General features: G+C 39.1%; 2 protein-coding genes across 2 annotated transcripts in view; one reads left to right on the top strand and one right to left on the bottom strand.

The window, feature by feature from the left end:
* Window positions 1-14,673, bottom strand: part of rnf43 (ring finger protein 43) — a 93,325-nt gene extending 78,652 nt beyond the window's left edge. The window contains exon 1 of the mRNA XM_086057816.1: window positions 13,395-14,673. Coding sequence (XP_085913942.1) covers window positions 13,395-13,616 — 222 coding nt within the window. The 5' untranslated portion in view covers window positions 13,617-14,673. The remainder of the gene's footprint in view (window positions 1-13,394) is intronic.
* A 748-nt stretch (window positions 14,674-15,421) lies between these two features.
* On the top strand, window positions 15,422-16,831 carry supt4h1 (SPT4 homolog, DSIF elongation factor subunit). Its single transcript, XM_086098860.1, has 5 exons — window positions 15,422-15,581; window positions 15,808-15,914; window positions 16,013-16,068; window positions 16,206-16,259; window positions 16,380-16,831. Exons 1-5 carry the CDS (start codon window positions 15,513-15,515, stop codon window positions 16,445-16,447), a joined length of 354 nt encoding a protein of 117 aa, XP_085954986.1. The 5' UTR covers window positions 15,422-15,512; the 3' UTR covers window positions 16,448-16,831.
* Window positions 16,832-21,016: the final 4,185 nt, after the last annotated feature.

Raw genomic sequence — 21,016 nt, 5'->3', positions numbered from 1 at the left:
TGTGCACACATATTCACAATGCTTGTACATATATATATATATATATATATATATATAAAAAAAATTCTTTATGAAACCGTCTCACACGTGGAAAGTTCTTTCTCTTGTACGGCAGAGCCAAGCGTTCAAGCGGAAAAAGAAGAGACTTCACTTCCACTCAGGCCGCTTTGAGCCGACTCCAGATTTGGCTGGCCACTAATTTACTCGTCATAAACACCGACCGAGTACAAATAGCTTGTCACACAAGAGCCAAATAACTGGGAATTATACCGCCGGGACATATTTTGTGAAATCAACAAAAAGTCCAACAAAAAGTTCAAAGTGAAGGAGCAACGGGGAATCTGGGAGAAGGGAGGGAGTTTGTCACAGCGTATTTATCTGTGGAATGGTGATGACTCTTTTCCTCCAGCCTCTCAGCAAAATAAGAACTTCCTGCCTTTTGAGTGCGTGCTGCCATTTTTGTCCTTGAAATTGAAGCACCCGCAGTGAATTACAACTGTCAAGGAACAGGAGAAGTTCTGCTCGGAGTTAAGGAGGAGAAATTGTTGGGAGAAAGGATGGGACAAGTGGAGCAAAGAAAAAAACTAACAAACGGCAGAGGCACGTCACCTTTGATGTTGGCTTGGAGCGGAAAGGCAGCATTTTGGGGGCACTCACTTTTAACTCATTCACTGCCATTGACGGCTATAGACGTCAAAAATTAATTTGTACTATTTCTATTAGTTTTCCACTTTTGTTAATAAGAGTATGAAAACCTAAAAAATATATATACATATTGTACATTTAGAACAGATATGAAATTTGTGATTTATCGTGAGTTAATTATTGAAGTCATGTGATTAATTACAATGACAAATTTTACTCACCTGACGCGACTTAAAAAAAAAAGAAGACTATAAAAAATTTGGGGCGTCAGGCGATTGAAATTTGTAATTAATCGCATGACTTCACTAGCAAACTCACGATTAATCACAAATTTTTATATCTGTTCTAAATGTACAATATATATATATATTTTTAGGTTTTCATACTCATTAACAAAAGTGGAAAAAGTGGAAAACTAATAGAAATAGTTCAAATGAATTTTTGACGTCCATAGCCGTCAATGGCAGTGAACTCTAGGTTTTCACACTCTTGTTAACAAAAGTGGAGAGAGAAAAAAGTTAAACGAATAGAAATAGTTCAAATTAATTTTTGACGTCTACAGCCGTCAATGGCAGTGAATGAGTTAAAATGGTGGCATCATTTAGTTCATTCCAAAGTCAGCTGGCTGATTTCATTTTCCTTCAACTTAATATATTCACTTTGGATTAAATTAATTCAGTCGTGCGTTACCACTTGAAGCAATTTTATTAAGTTGGCCAACCATTCTCTGTTTAATCTTAAATTGGTTCAACAATTCTCTTTTTAGAGTGCACAATGTTCGAACGTTACAAACCACCCAGTTTGTGTAAGAACACGTCATTTGACGCAAGAAGGTGCGCTCAGTTTATGTCTGTATTCACTTTTTTGCTTTAGATTTATGTAATACAACCAATTTTCATACTAATATTTAGTAATAAGTCAAAACAGCTCTCCTCCGCATAACAAGGAACTCGGTAATTGGCATACCTTGATTAAAGACATCAACCATCATCTTTTTATTATATATATTATATAAGTGCATTTCAAAGCTACATGCATTCAAATGTGTAGTTTAAAAGTGTTGAACTTTTTAGATGCATCCATATCCAATATCCAAATCATACATGGTGAACATTTTTCTAAAATATCTTTAAAGATTAAGTCAACCCAAAAATGTTCTTTACAATGATATATTCTATGTAGCCTCACTATTAAAAAAACGGCATTCTGATTTATATTGTGTTTGTGGAAAACGAAGAAAGCAGTAAAATCCTCCTGTTTTATCCATCTTAGGGGGCAGCCATTTTGCCACTTGCACCTGTTTTCTGAGGTGCTCATGTGACATTCGCAAGGTGAGCCATGATTGGTATTTACCTGAGCCCTGAGCAACTGTGATGTCATTTTCAGTCAGCAATTTGCAAAATGGCCGCCCCCTGAGATAGATAAACACGGGGTGATTTTGCTGTTTAATTCACATTCCACACGCACAATATTAATCAGAATGTTGTTTTTAGACTAGTGAGGGCGCATATAACATATTATTGTAAAGAACATTTTTGGGGAGACTTCCCCTGAGTTAACTCATTCAGTGCCATTGACGGCTATACACGTCGAAGATCCATTTTAACTTGGTTAGCATTGAATGAGTTAAATGATATGAACACATACATGATTATCTCCCTATATGGGCCAACTGTTTTTTTTTTTATGATTCCTCTTTTTTGGCAGCTTCCATTGTGTTTGTGCCTTTCCTGGGAATGACTTTTATTTATTTAAAAAATAATTATTATTATTTATTTATTTTTTAAATCAAATACATTTCTTTTAGATTTTTTATTTTTTTTATTTTATTTTTTACATATGTGTTTTTAAGTTGCATGGTACGCAAGTGATTAGCACATCTACCTCACGGTTCGAAACTTGGCTACAGGATTACAGTTTTGATTTTACATTTACTGTACGTCCAAAACGTGTCTTCTCGGTTGCCGTTTATATGTACCCTGCTAGTTGCTGGCAACCTCTTACTCAAAGTAAACTGGGATTGCCTCAAGCTCACCTCCGTCCTGAATGAGAAGCGCAAGAGAAAGTAAAGAAAGAAATATGAATCATTTTTGCCAAGTGTCTTTGTCAGTCAACAACTTTTTCAATACTGGAGAAAGCAAATAAGTCAAGCAATTACCAACAGATGTCTACATAATTGAATCCCCATCACCCGAAAGTCAGCAGATGAGAATGAACTCACCGGGACCACTCGAGAACGTGGCTGTCAAACTGGATGAAAAGTATGAAAAACAAGAAAGAATGCATTGTGACACGAGAATTCCAGACGCGTTCTAATGATTTAAAAAGGAGGCTTGCAGGATTGAGAGATTTGCCATGCACACCCCCCCCCCCCCCGACTCCATCCAGTGCCATAAGAAACATCTTAACAGCCATCTTTAGAGAGCGCTCGGCCCGCTTCCTGTGCTGCACACTGCGGGATCCCTGGACTGCCATTAGGCCACTCCAGTCTTGATAGCGCACGCGCACGTCGTGGTGCGTTCAAGGCAATGCCAAGTCGAGGTAATAACAGGCTGAACCAATAGCCATATGGAAATAGATGTGTGTGAATGAACTTTATTTGGCCTAAAGAAGGAATGTGAACAATCACATTATGCCATCTGATGACTTTAAAAGCTTGCCTATTGTCCCCCAACGGCCCTTTTTCCACACAAATAGAAGTTAATAAATCGCACTGATGTCATTGACATGTCAATTATTGTCAAAGTTAAAAACATTTTGGTTAATAAAATAATGTATATTTTTTACATACAGTATTACATAATATCTATATTTACATTTGATTTATTTAATAGGGTACAGTGCAATTTAATAAAACACATAGAAATGCATGTGTTTAAAAAGCCAGAATTAGCCAAAAGGCTATTTTCTAGGGGTGTATCAAAAAATCGATTCTCATTTAGTACGATTCAGAATCGATTTTAAAATGTCCCAAAATCGATTTTATTTAAATTATTTGATACTGTCTTGCCTTTGTCTGTGTGCGCCTTTATTTGGAGCGCTGTTCATGTTGTACTCGGTTTGGCCACTGAGGGGCGGTGTGGTTCCACGCGGTCTAATACACTGTTAAGTTGTAGCCACGTTCGAGAGTAGAAGGAAAAAGTCACGATCAAGTTATTCCAATAAGAGGTTTTTTTTCCAGCGTGGAGCTGTTCTGTTGAGTAATAAAAGTGCCGCGAGTAGCGCGCTAATTAGCGTTAGCGAGTCAGACTGGAGTAGATCATTACAATTCCTTGCACATTTATAGATTGAAGCAAAAATCATTGTCAATCAAATCATTTGGAATCAAAAAATCATTCTTAATCGAAAATCGATTCGGAATCGAATCATGAGACATTCAAAGATTCCCACCCCTACTATTTTCCATCTGCAGTATACTTTATATATAGGCACGTATGACAGCAAATGTCAGGTCTTGCTTTATTGAATCAGTTTGACATATATATTTTTTTAAAGATCTGCATTCCTCACTTAGCCTTTTTAGGGTTCTTACATTAATTTGCTAGAGTAATAGCTTTTAATGTTTTGACGGTATGATATAATTTTCTGTAAATATATATTATGTAAATCTTACTGTACATAGTGAATATTGCCCTGAAGCTTGATTTGATAACAATTGTGATTTGAATAAAAATTGCAATTAAAAAAAAATTCAATACAACACAATTCAATTATTTCATGACAAGTCATTTTCAATGTATAATTGTGAATACAAAAAGAGAAGAGAAGAGAACTACAGGTGTTTATGATGAGAGCTCATATGGCGTCCACAAGAGAGAGACATGCTGGAGCTTTTGCATGTCAGACTTGATCTCTGTCCGTATGATCTGAGGCTCGGGCCAAAATTCAGAACAGACATTTTGCGCTCTGCTGACATTCCCAAAGTTAATAGACTTCAGCAAAATGAGAGCGCAGACAATTGTTTGCAAATGTGTGGCTTTACAAGATGTCATTGAAGGCTTTAAAACTCTGTACAGCAACAAAAACATTTGCAAATTGGCCTCAAAATAAAGTGGATGAATGCCCCGTTCCAAGGTAAACTCATGAAAAATTCTCACACAACATACAATTACTCTATTTGCAGTCGGATGGTCCGAGTAAGAACGCGTCAAAGGTCTTAGAATTTGGAATCCAACCGACATCTTTTTACTACACGTGTGATGATTTGTGAATTTCATCACAAGAGCCTTCAGTAAATCAAGATGCTTATGTGCGGCCAACTTGATTGGATAGCTGCTATAGTCGTCATCTCTTCCTATCAAAGGCGGAGTTTCACAACGCAGCAGAGGTTCAGTTTTCATGTATCATGTGTGAAAGAAAAGTCAGCATTAAAAACATGTGGCACTGTGGCAGCTGCCTCCAAAATGTTATATGCAGGAAAAAATTTCAATTAGGGCTCAAACATTTTGAAAAAATTATTTGTGATTTTTTTCCCCCCCTCCTCAATATTATGATTTTTTTCAAGTCAAGTTCAATGAAATAATCTAACAATAGCAGATATGTATTTATTTATTTGCCTCAGGTTAGGCTCATGCTAAAATAAAGGCAAATTAACTCATATGAAAATGTAAATTGATGTACTTCAATTAGGGTTAATTTGCTAAACATTTTGACTCGCAGTCTTTTAAGCGTTCGCGACAAAAAAATAAAAAAATCGCAAAATTCTACAAGTGTGGCCTAAACATAAATCAGTAAGCCATAAATCAGATTACAACAACATTGTATGTTCAATGCAACTTTTTCCCCCAACTGAGACCAATACGAGTACTCGCTTCTTGAGTAGTCACCGATACCAAGTAACTGATACCACTTTGATTAAACAATTAAATAAAAAATAAAAAAAGAGAGCAATGATGATGACATGTCAAATCGGTAAAATTACCGAATGAACAATACTGAGCTCAAAAAAAAAAAAAATTAAAATAATAAATAATAAAATAAAATGTCCCCCCCAAAAAACCATGACACATAATTAAAAAAAAAGGCCTATATATGCCAATATAGCATTTTTCCTTAAAATGGCATGAAATGAAAGGCAATTTTCTATTCTTTTAATTTCTAATTTGTATTTCCTGGTCATATAACGGGCGTCGTCTAGTACCGATAGCATAAAATAAGGCCGGGTATTGGCCAGATACCAACACTCCCTACAAAATTCTACTTTTGATCTTTCATATTTCAAAACATGTGGACTGCACTTCTTAAGCACTGAACTTCCATAGACAGTATTTAAATGAGTAAAGCAATGAAATAAAAGTCTACTGAAAAACCAAAAATGAAGCATTTTTTTCTTCCAAATTGTAACCTTTTTTTTTCGATTTGAAAACTGCATTCTACCACACGTTGAATTAGATCACTTCCATCGTCACAATGACTTGAAACGCGCCCGAGAGCATTCATGCCCTTAATAAGCAACACTATGCAAAGCAGCTGCTCGCAGCAGTGTGGCGGTGAGCAGCCATGGGGAGCCCTGGACAGCCTTTTATCTCACCCAGGGAGATAGGAAGTATGGACAGGAAATCTAGAGGGAGGGGGAGCGGGGGCGGGGGGCCGGGGGGGTCATATGGGAAGTGCAGTGTAAACACTTTTGGTTTTTAATCATCCCAGCTCACGTTCAGAAATGGACACATCTTTGATGTTCTCCCCCAGAGCCCCCTCCGCCCTCTCATCCCTCGTTCCCAGAGGCTCCGCGCAGATGGCCCGAGATGCAAACACAGGAGAGGCCGCGCGATCGGAGCTCAGGCAACGAAAAGCTCACTACCTTACGGGACATTGAGAGGGCTTCAAAGAACGTCAAGTGGCGCAGCGTTGAACTGGAAACTGCCGGACGCGCTTTAATATTACAGCGCCCAAAAAAAAAGGTCAACTCTGGAATACACGAAGATCCAAGAAAGCCAGCTGAAGATTCCCCTAAAAACTCAAGCTGGTTAATAGCTTTCACGATGTTTAGCCTCCCCTAATTGGCACAAATCCCATTGGAAGATCAACTCCTAGTCCTTCGGATATCGTTGACGGTGCTCTCAAGTTCAAAGTCATCCCAGAAGCCTTTGCACTTCGTCTACGGCCACCATATAAGCCCCGACGTCTGGAAAGGGGATCGAGTCAAAAATGCCTCTGTACTTTCTCCTAATAGAGTCGCCAGACTCTGGCCAAGTGCGCCGATGAACATGTCCATTCAGGGGACAGGGCGCGCGTCCAACGCCGCCACTGTTTAACACACCACAGGGAGACGAGGACCAAAAGCAAGCTCTTGTGACTGCCATGCACAGAGAGGAAGTGGATTTTAGACTAGACTCAATGCAGACTGCCATAAAAAAAATCCCAAAAAAATCCAAAGGCAATGTTGCATACAGTGGTGCCTTAACTTGAGCATTCTTTTTTTTTTTTTTTTTTTTTTTTTTTTTTTTTTTTCCTTTTTTTTAAGAGCTCAGTATTGTTCATTCGGAAATGTCATCATCATTGCTCTTTTTTTTTTTTTTTTTTTTTTTTTTTTTTTTTTTTTTTTTTAAATATACATATATATATATATACACATATATACATACATATATACATATATACATACATACATACATACTTTTTTTTTTTTTTTTTTTGTGTGTGTGGGTGAGTATGTGTGTGTGCGTGCGTGCGTGCGTGTGTTTGTTAGCTCACCAGAAAACCTATTAGAAAAAAATATCTTATACCGTTCACCTAAATCGAACACCAGGAGACCCGAGGGGACCGAAGAAAACCAAGGAAGGTGAAATCCAGCACCGACCAGACACCCCCCACCAGAACTCCTCCCCAGCCCAAGAAACATCCAGACCCCAACAAATCCAAAAAACATAAAGTCAGGGAGGCCTCAAGAGACCAACGGAGAGACCGAGAAAAGGAAGGAAGGACAGACGAAGCCGCGTGAGATCCGAGACACCAGCCTCCACCGATTCAATAACCTGAGGAGGAAACAGATTGTGTCTGAGTTTCGGTAGATGCTGGTGTGGTGGATTAACTTGAGCATTCTATTTACTTTGTATTAATCAAAATTAACTCATTCACTGCCATACATGTATTAAAAAAAAAAAAAAAAAGATTGTTGAATTTGGGGCATCAGGCAATTAAAATTTTTAATCGTAATTCATTGCATGACTTCACTAGTTAACTCCTGATTATATCACAAACTTTATATCTGTTCTAAATGTACAATAAAAACAATTCTAGGTTTTCATACTTTTGTTAAAAAAAAGTGGGAAAAAAATGTTAAACTAATAGAAATAGTCCAAATGAATTTTTGACGTTTATAGCCGTCAATGGCAGTGAATGAGTTCAAATGGAAGTCAACCTTAAACATTTCTTGACAATAATATATGTTATATGTGACCTCACTAGTCTAAACATTCTCATTAATATTACATTTGTGGAATATGAGTTATGAGTTATTTTTATCCATCTCAGGAGGCGGCCATTTCGCCCGCTTGCTGTCTGTCGACTGAAGATGACATCACAGTTGCTCAGGGCTCAGGCAACGACCAATCACAGCTTACCTGTTTTCTGAAGCTGAGCTATGATTGGTTGTTACCTGAGACCTGAGCAACTGTGATGTCATCTTCAGTCGAAACAGCAACGGGCAAAATGGCCGCCTCCTGAGATGGATAAAAAAAACGGCTGTATTTTGCTGCTGAACTCATATTCCACGAACTCAATATTAACCAAAATACCATATTTAGACCAGTGGGTCTACATAGAACATATTATTGTCAAAATAAAAAATAAAAATTGGGGTTGGCTTTGCCTTTAATATAATATTTTATTATTTACAGCTTAGTTTTTTTTTAATTGTTAAATTGATGTTATTCTTTATTTAAGTTGAAAAAACATTTCTACTTCCTAAAGGTTCAATTCAATAACAGCTTTACTATTGTGTTTTTATGCACTTTTTGATATGCCTTGGTCATGTTTCCAAATTTAAAAGAGAGATGAATAAAAAGTGAGGGTTTTTTTCCATCCGTACGGGTTTGAAATGTGCCATTTTCAGCTGTTTACGAGGGGCCAAATGTGTCTGTCCCGGATTTGAACATTTGTCCCAACTGAATTCGTAATTGACACCCTGAACAGGTCACCGGCGAATTTTATATTATACGGTATATAAAATCAATATTCGCGGAAGGTCTGTCAAGTCCATCAATGACAGACGGCAATGACTGTATTTTTTTTATAACGGCACCATTTTTTGTGTCTTTTCATTAAGTCTTATATCTAAATCTACGTGTATAAGTGTTTAAATGAAACACGTGGTATGTTTAACAAGACTTTGTAGCAATACAGTATTGCATTAAACTAGCATATATTTTCTGATCATCGATGTGAGGGGGAGTGTTCTTGAGAACAGAAGACAGAACAGAATGTACGCCGCCAAAAGTGAGCAGCGAAGGGACTCTCCCAACCATTGCATCAAGAGTAGTTGAGTTAATTGCAACATATTTATTCACTTAAAAAGTCATTTAGTTAATTGCAACATATTTATTCACTTAAAAAGTCATTTTGTTAATTGCAACACCTTTAGTCCCTTAATTAAAAAAGTCAAATGCCTTCAGGTAGACTTCCTAACCACTTCCTTAAATGTTATGCCTCTGTCCCACATCATCTTCTATTAATAGTCATTTCTCTTTTCTTTCTTTTTTTCCATGACCATGATGAATGTTGAAATGTTACTTAAAACATTGACCGTACAGTTAACAAAGGTTTCATGATAACGGCAATTTAAAGGGGTTATTTACGTTGTTTCCAATTTTCGTTCCAAAAATCGTGCTGTCGTCCGAATATCGCTACATGAGATGTGCTCTTGAATATAAAACAATCCAAAGGAAAAAAAAGTAGTTATTAAGTCGACCTCCGTAAACGAATGTTGGTCGTTGCGACCCCCATATTGGGGGAAAAACAACAACAACTCAGTAGAGAGCCATTATCAGGACTCAGGAGTTTTCTTCGGGCAGGTGTCAGCAACCTTTCCTGTCAAAAGAGCCATTTTAGGCCAAATAAATACGTCTGCAGCAACAAAACATTTGAACATTGTGATGAATGAAGGAGTGTGTTTGTCTAATGTACGGAGGAGGGCCCAAGAGATAATTAGAGCTGCGTTATAACACAAAAATATGCAGCATCCAATACTTTCAAATTCATGTTCTTGTACCTTTCCGTCTTCGGATTCATTTTTCCCCCGTCATTTTTCTTACTTTTGTTTTTTATACATTTTTAGACTTTTCTGATTTTCTGCCAAATTTCTTTTTCTTCCCCCCCCCCCCCTTCTCTTCTTTTTTGGACATTTTATGGCTATTTAAAAAAATATATATACATTTTCTGATTTTTTCTTTTTTTTCTTTTTGGGGCAATTCTGAAGATACTTTATAGTAATTTTCTGCCTTTTTTTGTTTTTGGACATTTTATGGTTATTTATTCAACATTTTCTTTTCTGCCTTTTTATTTATTCATTTATTTTTTTTAATTCTCTGACTCTTTTTTGGGGGGCAATTTCATGGACATGTTATGGTAATTTTCTTCCTTTTTGGACATTTTTAGGTCATTATAAAAACTATTTCATCTACCTTTTGTCTCTATTTTTCTGACAACTTAAACATGTGCACTGACATTTTTAAAAAATATTAAATTCATTTTTTTAAAGCTAAATCATTAATTAATTTGAAGAATATTTAATGTAAAAAAAAAAATATATATATATATATATATTTTTTTTTTAGATCCACAGGAGAGGGACCACGTGTGGCCCTGGGACCCCGTGGGGCCACCCCCTCCCTCCCCCCCCTCCTCCTCTCATCCACGGCAAGGCAAGAACATAAAGCGTGAGCGTAAAGCAACCCGCACAGGCCCTTGAGAACCTGTTGGAACAAGCCTGAGCTGCAACAAAGAGCATCCTGCAGCATCTGACAAAACTCGGTCCTGTCCTCACCTCGGACAGGACCGATATAGCAGTCCGGCCCAAATGTGATCGAGCTCTTCTTTTGCATTCTATACAGTACATTTCTGAGCCCGAGTGACAGCAGCTGCCACGCACCAACCATCTCCACTTCCTTACGGCGCATTTCTGTTCACAGATTTTCGACTACAGTGCGAAGTTTAACAAGGACTAATAAGGAATGCCGGAATTCCCGGAGTGCGTTTGATCTGAGCAATGCGAGATCATAACTTGTTTTCCCACAAAGGCACGTTCAGTTATAAGTAGAGTGGCTTGTCAGCGTGCCTAATGGAGAGCTTTCGCCGTGGAAATGCTCATTCTTAACAGTGGCAAAACCTCAAACACCTGGCGAGCGAAGAAAGACAAGATCCTACCGTCTCGTTTCTTAGGAGACGGCAAATAAATTGACACAGCCGAGCTTTACGGCCGGGCAGCCTTAATCCAACCCTCGATGCTAAATACGCATGAAGAAAAGAAGCGCATACGGTATTTCTACTTCCTCGCAGGGCGCCAGCCAGCACGCTTTTCAAAACCACTTAAGCTCAAATTACAGTGTAAGGAGTTCAAATGTGTCATTTAACTGTCTTCTACCACACCTTGATAATCAAGTTGTCGGATGAAGATGTTAAACATTTGGGCGCAAGGCAACCTAGCAGACGAGGCATGACGGACGCGTTTTCTGCTCGATGAGTAAAAACTCAACGGAGGGCAACGGGCACTGGAAATATTGCGCGCGTCGTCACTATTGTTGAAGAATTTCATGCTGTCATCGCATGCCGAGTGAGAAGCTTGTGGGTCGAAGGACGGCGACAAGTGCAGATGGCACAACTGGGAAATGTTAAATGCTGCATTTGCAAAAATTTAATTAGGCACCGTAAATGGTAAATCCACATATATATAATGGCAGAGCATAAATGTGGCAGTAAGGTGGGACTATATGTGGACTGCAGGCCTCAAACCCAAGGCCTGGCCCCCGTGAAAGCAAATCAAGCATGTCACCCTTCCATGATGCTTGCTAAAAATCTGTACCAAAATTTTTCAAATTGGCACATCTGATAAATAATAACGTTGACACATTGCAAGTATTTCCTTATGTTATGACAGCAACTTGAGCAATAGATTTAGTCAGCGTCGTCGAGCAGGATTACATTCTCGGATACATTTGTTAAACACGAGTACAAAAGATTGTATTTGCGGGACTGTTACGTCTAACTTGGTGTCATTTTAAGTCCTAAGTGATGACAGCGGAGCTCAGACCACCCACAGTGTGAGACTATACACGCATGGCCACATCATTAGGTACGTGCCGCTGCAGTCCATAATCACATTATAGAGACAATATGTTTTCTATCATTAAGTGGTGAATTTTTAAAGTTCCTGATTCTTTTATAATAAAATATGCATCTATCTTACATTGCTAGTCATTGCATTTTTGGACAACTGAACTTCAACCTAGCGGCCGGGCCATTAACGCATTCACTGCCATTGACGGCTATAAACGTCAAAAATTCATTTGAACTATTTCTATTAGTTTAACATTCCCCCCCCACCACTTTTGTTAACAAGAGTATAATAAATAAATAAGTAAGTAAGTAATAAATAAGTACAATTTGTGATTTATCGTGAGTTAACTAGTGAAGTCATGTGATTAATTACAATAAAAAATTGTAATCGCCTGACGAGATGATTATTAAAAATTAGGGGCGTCACTTCAATAGTTAACTCACGATTAATCACAAATTTGATATCTGGTCTAAATATACAATAAAAAAATCTGGGTTTTAATACTCTTGTTAAAAAAAAAGTAGAAAAAAAATGTTCAACTAATAGAAATAGCTAAAAAAAACAAAAAACGTTTTTAACCGTCAATGGCAGTGAATGAGTTAAGTATTATTTAACTGATTTCCCATGTCCAGAATATTCACGTTTCTTTGACTTGGCACTTAAGTGGGGCACTTATTTTTAGAAACAGACCACCATTGCAAACTGCAAGCACAATTGTCATGACATAACACATGCCACTCTTGCAGTGCCAATCAAAACAGGATACATCGTATACCTAATGTGGCTATCTGGTGTGTGGCCACCATGATGCTACTGTATATCACTTGTCCTCTTTAAGGTTGCATTTGAGCTTTCGCTTGCTTTTCCAACTCACTTTTATGTCTCCTCTTTCACCCACAGATGTACTACAAATACAAGTACATCCATCTATCTGTCAGCAACATGGAGTGTCAGGCAAAACAATTCAATGTTCTTCCACTAGATGGCAGAAGGTCACTTGACCCAACGGTTACCAACCTTTTTTTTTTTTCAAATTGAGCGCTATAGTACCTGGTACGGATTAATACAAAAGGCGAACAGTTGGATACAAAATTGCTCAAATTACATGGACATTCGTCGACTATAGAGAAGTTAACGATTTATCACAATAATTACCAACAATGGTTTAAGATAACTCTTCACATTTTTTTAAATCATCCCTCACACGTGCATAGGAAATCACAATGTCTCATCATTTGCAATTGAGATACTTTTTAGAATAGGCCCAAGGGCAGCTATACCTGGTGTCTGTCAGCACCAAGTTGGTGAGCCCAGATTTAACTTTAACTGGATCCACCTGTTGCCATTCACACACAGAAACTAAAGCACACGCATAGGTTTTCTTCTTCTTCTGTTGTTGTTGTTAAATTCGCTCATATACAATACGTATATTCAATAGTGGTTGTGAAAGACTGGATGAGGTGTTTGTGGTCTTTACCTGCATGAGTTTCCCCTCCGCGTAGCCGGCGCTCCCTCCCACGAACACCCCCTCCAGAGTGATGGGACTCCCCGCCGGGTCGTGCTTCAGCAGCGTCACCTTGATGAGCGCTCGCAGGGCCGGCCGCTCGGACTCCGGGCCCGGCTGGCCCAGCACCACCTGCAGGGCCGCCATGAGCAGCCACGGCCAGAGCCCGGCCAGGCGCCACGGGGGGACGGTCATGGCCTCGGCTGAAGCGGCGGAGCCCGGCCGCACATGGTGGACTTCAAAGCAGGCAGCAGGAAAACACGAAGGAAGCTTTTTTTTGGTTTGGTTTGCTTTGGTTTTTAGTCCCCACTTCTTGTGCTTCTTAAAGCAGCGCAATCCAAGTTTACTTCCATTCAGAGTTAATATTCAAGCGTGCATATTCCGAAAATGAAAAAGGAAAAAAAAAACTGTTAAATTCAAGCTCCGGGTTCCGAGTAGCAAGACTCGGCGCGAAAAAAAAGAAGAAGAAAAAAAAGCCCAGCTCCCGTCCGCGCACGTGTCTAATTTCATTTAACGTTGCATTAATAATAATAACCGTAATATAATAATCATGATCCACAACAACACCCGCTGCACCTTTTACAAACACCGCGTGTGTCGCTGACAAGCGGCGTCGCGAGATAGCGAATCCCGAGGGCGCCACATTTTTCAACCTGCACGCACACGCACGCGCACACCGAAGAGACAAGTTGAACTTCAAAGGCGGCCGTTCCAGGTTGCCTCAGCCGGGGCGGCCAGATCAGAAACGAGCCAAACGGTTAAGTAACATGTTTACAACCTCGACGGTGCGAAAATAGTTGTTCCCAAAAAGAATTCAGTCACCGCAGACGCACTCGCGTAAACTCCGTCGTTTGGTCCATTTCCGTCAGTTCGCAATTATTCCCAATTCAATTCCAGCTTTCAATGACTTCGACGAAACTGGATACGCTCCTCCGAGATCGGCCATCAGCGTTCGCCACGGCAAGAAACGCCACAGTGTGCGGAACACGAGCGGTCCAAACTCCATGTGATCCTCATGTGAAGTCGGTCAACTTGAGAGACGGAGTGTACAGTTCACACACATGCGCGGGGGCTGCGCGCACACACACCGTCCCACTAATCTCCTCTACCGTGTCCGTGTGACGCTCCTTCCACGCCACCCGGGATCTCATTTACAGCCGCTACCTGCTCACTCGGATTGCTGCCTTCACGACCAGTTCGACAGCGGCTATGATTTGTCGCTAAAACCCACAAAGAGAGGCGATATTAAGTGATTTTTAGATTGGAATAGGCCACAAATGTGGACATCCTTGCAATATATTCACCCCGTTCTCGGGTGGCGCTTATAAAAGTGGAACATCAAATTTTGTGTTGCTATTTCCGAGTTGGCATGAAGGCAACAGCACAAAGTTTTGGAGGGCTTCCCACACTTGAATGGGTACAAATCAAAACACGCACATGGCTCTCTCTAGTGGTTGAACTGTGCTAAATCACTAAGACAAGCAACAAATATTAATCAGTGATTGATATTGTTCATTGGTAATTTGCTGTCAATCACGTTTGAGACAGAATCTTATATGCAATTAATTTAATTGAACAACTAATTGTTAAAATGAGACTGAAATAGTACTTTTCTCCCATAATGTTGCATACACTAAAAAAATTATACATTTCTTCTTCAATATTTGCAAGGGACAACGACCGTGTCCTGGCTTCTTTCACTCATGAAAAACTGCCAGTAATTTACGCAACCCGAAAGGGATTGTAATTGGCTCTAATTGCCACAAGATGGCTGCAAGAACTACGTTTCAATAATATATAGTTTATTTTGAAGATAGTCAATTTAACAACTGAAAATGTGGCGCGATTGAGTCACGCAAACATGTATCTGTATTATGTGTTCGTGGAACAGTTTTTCAGTCCTATTACTCGGCTCGTCGTTTGAAATAATGTGGGAATAGTTTTGAACAGGCAGATCAATAGGATGCCTAAACACGGGTCCTTTATGGGCTCTCGCTGCTGGTAATGACGTAATAATCCCGAGCCCAAACATTACCACTAACCATTTTGTTTGGATTTACGTTACTTTACGTCAATCAGGACGAGAGAATAATGGCACTGGAAACAGTTCCTAAAGACCTTCGCCATCTTCGAGCATGTTTGCTTTGCTCCTTAGTGAAGGTAAATTAAATTACGACAAAAGAAACGCTTGCTGCCGTGTATTCATTATTATGCTGGAAACATGGCTACGGGTTTGTCTTAAATAAACAGCTTTATTGGCTACGGTTTTGTCATTGATCAATCGTTAAACACACTCGCTTGCTAAATGTCAGCAGTTTGACTGAGTGTAGCCGCGCTATAAATTCGTTTCATCTCAGTAATTCAATCAAATGTGCTTGTCTTGTAGACCATTGACCAGTTTGAATATGATGGATGTGACAACTGTGAGTCGTTCCTTCAGATGAAGGGGAACAGAGAGATGGTTTATGAATGCACAAGTTCTTCATTTGATGGGTAAATACTAAATAACATATATTTATATAAAAAATTTCACTTTCGGGACAATACCTTTTTACTCTTTTTTTTTTATTTTTATGTTTATGTTCCCGCAGCGTGATTGCCCAGATGAGTCCTGAGGACAGCTGGGTAGCAAAATGGCAGAGAATAGGTAAGCAGACAGCAGCATATATACAGTGTACTGTAAACGAGGATTAAACAACAGCTAATGTTGTATACAACTGACATGGTTGGAAATACTCAATTACAAGTGGAATTTCAATGCATCTTTCATACTTTATCCTACAGGAACATTCAAGCCAGGTGTATATGCAGTGTCCGTGACTGGCAGACTGCCCCCAGGTACATACCTATAATTAATGCTTTTGTTCCCCTTTAACCTTTACCAGGTTCCCTTGATTGTGTTCTAGAGTGTCACCTTCATTGTACATTGTCAGCCTGAACTCTTTTCTGTCTCTGCAGGTGTGGTGAGAGAGCTGAAAAGCAGAGGAGTGATCTACAAATCCAGAGACACAGCAGTGAAGTCCTAATCATGAGCGCTTCAAAACTATTTTATGACTCCATTGCTAAGGAGCCACAATAATTTTGTACAAAAGGACTGAAAAGACCGCAAAAAAAAAGAAGTTTTTTGTTTATTTGTCTGATGCATTTGTGAGAAAAATAAATCTGTTGCGTTTGAATTATAGTTATGGCTGTTGTCTTGCTAGCTGTAAGTGCAAACAGCAATTAAGACTACACAATAAACATTATACTACAATGCCATCTAAAACAGTAGACAATCAGCATGCATTCTTACTGGGGTTTTTTACAGTATGCTGTGTACTTGTGTCGAGATGATCAATACATCACAGTGGCCCTTTTTTTTTCTTCAAACAAGCGATGTAAATAAAGCAATTAAGAGGTAAAAATGGTAATTGATCATCTGGAGTGGGTCTGTAATTACCGAGATGTTACTGAACTTCCATGTCCACCAGAAATTATTAATAATGCACCTTTTTTGCTATGGGGAAAAGTATAGTGTGAGTCATCCCTAACGCTACAAAAACTATGCAACTTATGAGTGGTCTGATCGATTGGGTCTGTTTGCACTACCGGGTATTACCAACAGGGGGAAGCATAAGACGGATTTCTTGGCGTCAATCAACAACTGAACAGAAACACTCTTGACTTCTAGATAGGGAAATGTATAAAAAACTAAAAAAATGAAAACCTGAACCAAAATACTGATGTAATTATATTTATTAATAATATAATTTCAGGGGTAGAAATGAATGATCTTGTTTAACTGAGGATGTAGCCTATTAGCAAATGTGGCTAGCATCAATATATATTTTTTTGGTCAAAATATGACGTAGGCCATTATGTTAAGATGGTGACAATATCACAATGAAAGGCTTTCATAACACTGAATATTGAATGTATAGCAACACAATGAAAAAAAAAAGGCGATAGAATTATACATGTATTCTTGCTTGGCCTGAATTTAAAATAATTATGCTATTATTGAAGGGAGTCTACAACAGATAAATTCCACCATTTTTTTTTACTGAAGTATACTTGTACATACAAACCACCTTTTGTTGCTCCATGCTCAAAGTGTCTTATGCTGAGTTTGTGTGTTATGTGGTTTTCCGCTAGAACAGTCAGTAAATTAAAGTAAAAAAAAATTGTTTTGCACTTTTCTCTTTTTTGTTGTTGCAGTTTCTTCATTTTAATGTTAAACACCATCAAACAAATGTAGATAAGCCAAGTAAACATAAAATGCATTTTCAAATGATTTTATTAATTAAGGGAAAAGAAACCAGCTACCTGACCTTGTGTGAAAAAAAAAAAAGTACTAAAAAATAATTGATTGGGCAACACTCAATAGCAACAACTAAAATCATGTGTTTTCTATAAATCGGCAATCATCTTTCATATCTCTGTGGAGATATTTTGACCCACTTTAATTTGCTTTCAACCCTTTTTTTTCAAGCATGAATGGCAGTTTTAAGGTAATTTCAGAGCTTTTCAATTGGATTCAAATCAAGACTAGATCACTCTTAAACCACCACTTTTTTTTGTTCTTTTTATTTTTATTTTAAAGCCATTCATCAGAAGTTGACTTGCCGGCGGGTTTTGGATTTTTGTTCCGCACCAGAACCCAAGTGGCACTTCAGCTTGAGGTCATGAAATGATGGCTAGGGAGTGAAAATGAACTCCGCTTTCCCAAAAATGTCATAAGCCACAGTTAATTCATGATTTACCAAAGGGGCAAGTACTTTTTTCCACAAAGGCCAGGTAAGCACAAAATAATTTATTCCCCCCATAACAAATGTAACCACCATTTAAAACAGCATTTAATTTTTGTATGATGCTCTTGAACATTAAGTGCGAAAACTGCAACAAAAAAAGAAAAAGAGAGGGGGAGAGAGAATTTCAAAAGAAAATGAAAAAAATGAAAATTGAGGTTCTATTTTGTTCCGTGCATAAAGGCTAAACTTAAAAATTTTTTTTTGCTTTGTTCCCTAATACAAGATTTTGTGTTAATGCTTTCCTCCTTAAAAAGTACTTTTCCCCCCCCTCATGTTTTTTATGCCACTTTTCCTCATTGAGTTTGCGGGTCAAAAAGGTCAATATAGTGGAATTAAATCCCCAGTATCACACGACTTTCGGAGTAAAGATCATCATCGCCTGTTTTCCACCGCACGTTTAGCTTCATGTGAGTGAGCGCCTTAGCAAAAACGAAACCGAGAACTGAGCTGCGTGCTGCAAGACTTCCTCGACCGCAGGCCTTGTCAAACAGGAAGGCAGACGCGACTCTGCCAGGCGCAGCCGAGCGTGGCCTTCTTTTCGAGCAGACCGCGGCCTACTTGCTAGTCGCAACTGTCGCTTTTGCCCTTATTTGGATATGTCAGCAACGTAGCGAGCAGCGAAACGAGAGGCCTCGTTTAAAGCACACTCGCTTGCTCGAGCAGCATCTGCGATGACCTTCGTCAAACGCTTTCATCATCACAGATGAGGAAGAAAAACAAGGGGTGTTATTTATAATGAAGGGTGGACAGTATTGATAGAAGACCACACCGTGTTTCATGAGGACTTCCTCTCTCGAGCGGCTACTGCGCGCAAGCAGATGCTCGTGAGGATTTCACTTCCTTTTACAGAGAATGCCATCTTCAGGGGACACGTGTGAATTTAATAGCAAATGTCCGCTCGGGTGAGCACATGCAAGGGCGGGCGGGATCGTTCTGGCTGCCGGTTCAGATAAGGTCTATCACTAGAAGCAGTCGGGGCTCCTCAGGAAAGGCCTCGGCTTCACGCGACTCTCCAGGATCACTTCCTCACCGGCACACAGACACGCGCACACACACACACAACACGTGTTCACAAGTGGAGCATCTCCTTTGCATTAATAGTCAAACCGGCGGACCACCCCACCATCACTATTTTCCCCCTCTTATCTTGCCATCTTTTCCCTAAATACTAATTTGTTTCCCGTTAAAAAGCTCCTGTTGCTACAATGATGCCCACTCTGGTTCCCTCAGCTGTTTTAACCTACACGAAGTCCCATCTGGGACTGACAGTTAAAAGATTGCCTGGCCATGTGACTTTGGCTTCACACACGCACACACACGCACACACACACATCGCCTGTGACAGTTGATGTTCACAGACCTACATTTGACTGGAAAGCTCCCGCGTCTTTGTCCTGACTGAAAACCGTACTGACATTGGTGGGAAAGGGGATACTTGTTTTGTGTCGGGAGCATTTCCCCTAAGGTGTTGGGACATTCTAGTCATGACACCTACAAGCGGAAATGTTAAAAAAAAAAAAAAAGCAAATGTCAGAGTTGGCCTAATGCTCTCTTCTGTACTAAATTAAAGATATGCGTTTTTAAAAGCATTGCACAAGACCAGCAATATGTACAGTGTATGTATATATTTTTATATTGGTTTTATTTATTTTCTATCCTATTTTATTTTTATTGCACATATTTTTACTATGTCTAGTATGTGCGCACTTTATGGCCGAGCTTCAAATCTCATTGTACTTTGTAAAATGGCAATAAAGGCTATCTAATCTAAAAACACACTTCGAAGGGGCTAATATTCTGAGAAAAAAACTCACAAATTTATGAGGAAAAAAAACAAAAATTTGCTACATTAAAGGGGCAAATTTGCAAGAAAAAAAACTCACAAATCTATATACACATATTTACTTGTGCATTTATGTTTCCAGAAATTATCACACATTCATACATTTCGGTATTTTTTTTGTACAAGCAGCTAAGTCGATTCACTTGCATTTACCTAAAGTATGCTAGCTTCTGATTGGTTAGTGTTAGTCAGCTGAAAGGCAGTCAGGAAGTGTTGTCGCTACCGCGCATGGCGAGTAAAGTTTAATCTCCATCCTGCCTTTTCATTTTATAAAGTGTTCCATTAAACACCAACGAATCCTCACACCATCAGTTGGCTTAAAAAGTTAAAGTATGATGGAAAAACTTGATGGAAAAATGAATACACTTAGAAAATAAATCCCCACAATTCCACCAACTGAACACAAATGAGAAAATTCTTATGTTGAACAAAAATGATAGACGGCCTGCCCATTTTTCTTCTTCAAACCATCTGTAGGAGGCAGAGTGTTAAGACGGAAGAGAAGAAGGAGAGCGGCGGTGACTGTTAGACCTCTTCCTGTGGTTGCGTCACGTGGTCGGAGGGGGTTCAAAAGGAGACGGCGACGACTTCTTCGTTCACTTCTCGAGCCGGGCCACGGCACCTGCGAGGCTGGCGGAGGGCCGTCGCTTCAAACACAAGGAGGAAAGAGTCAAGGTAAAGTATGACAACTTTGACAATTGTAGACAAAACTTTGTATAATAGTTTGGAATAGGCTACAAAATTGTGCCTGCGTGATTAAATTTTTTCTTAAAAGGCACTTTTCTGCTTGTTATGAAACTGTTATTATGCATGTAATTTTCAATAACGTGTTGACATCAATTTGATTCTGACTTTTTTTGGACGTAACTTGTGAATATGACAGAAAAGCTTACTCACGCCAGCCAAAATGGCTTCTTCAAGATAGCGTTTCCTGTGGCAGAGGCGGAGACGCGAGGAGGCCA

Source organism: Leptonotus elevatus, chromosome 16 (genome assembly GCF_054856555.1).
Source record: "Leptonotus elevatus isolate MCC_2025b chromosome 16, RoL_Lele_1.0, whole genome shotgun sequence".
NCBI lineage: Eukaryota > Metazoa > Chordata > Actinopteri > Syngnathiformes > Syngnathidae > Leptonotus > Leptonotus elevatus.
Note: the sequence above shows the minus strand (reverse complement) of the source record. Positions and strands in the feature narration are given on the sequence as shown.

Coding starts and splice junctions, on each gene's coding strand:
- supt4h1 (XM_086098860.1), top strand. CDS start 15,513: ATGGCACTGGAAACAGTTCCTAAAGACCTTCGCCATCTTCGAGCATGT. Junction 16,069..16,205: donor AGCAAAATGGCAGAGAATAG/GTAAGCAGACAG, acceptor TTTATCCTACAG/GAACATTCAAGCCAGGTGTA. Junction 16,260..16,379: donor GACTGGCAGACTGCCCCCAG/GTACATACCTAT, acceptor CTGTCTCTGCAG/GTGTGGTGAGAGAGCTGAAA.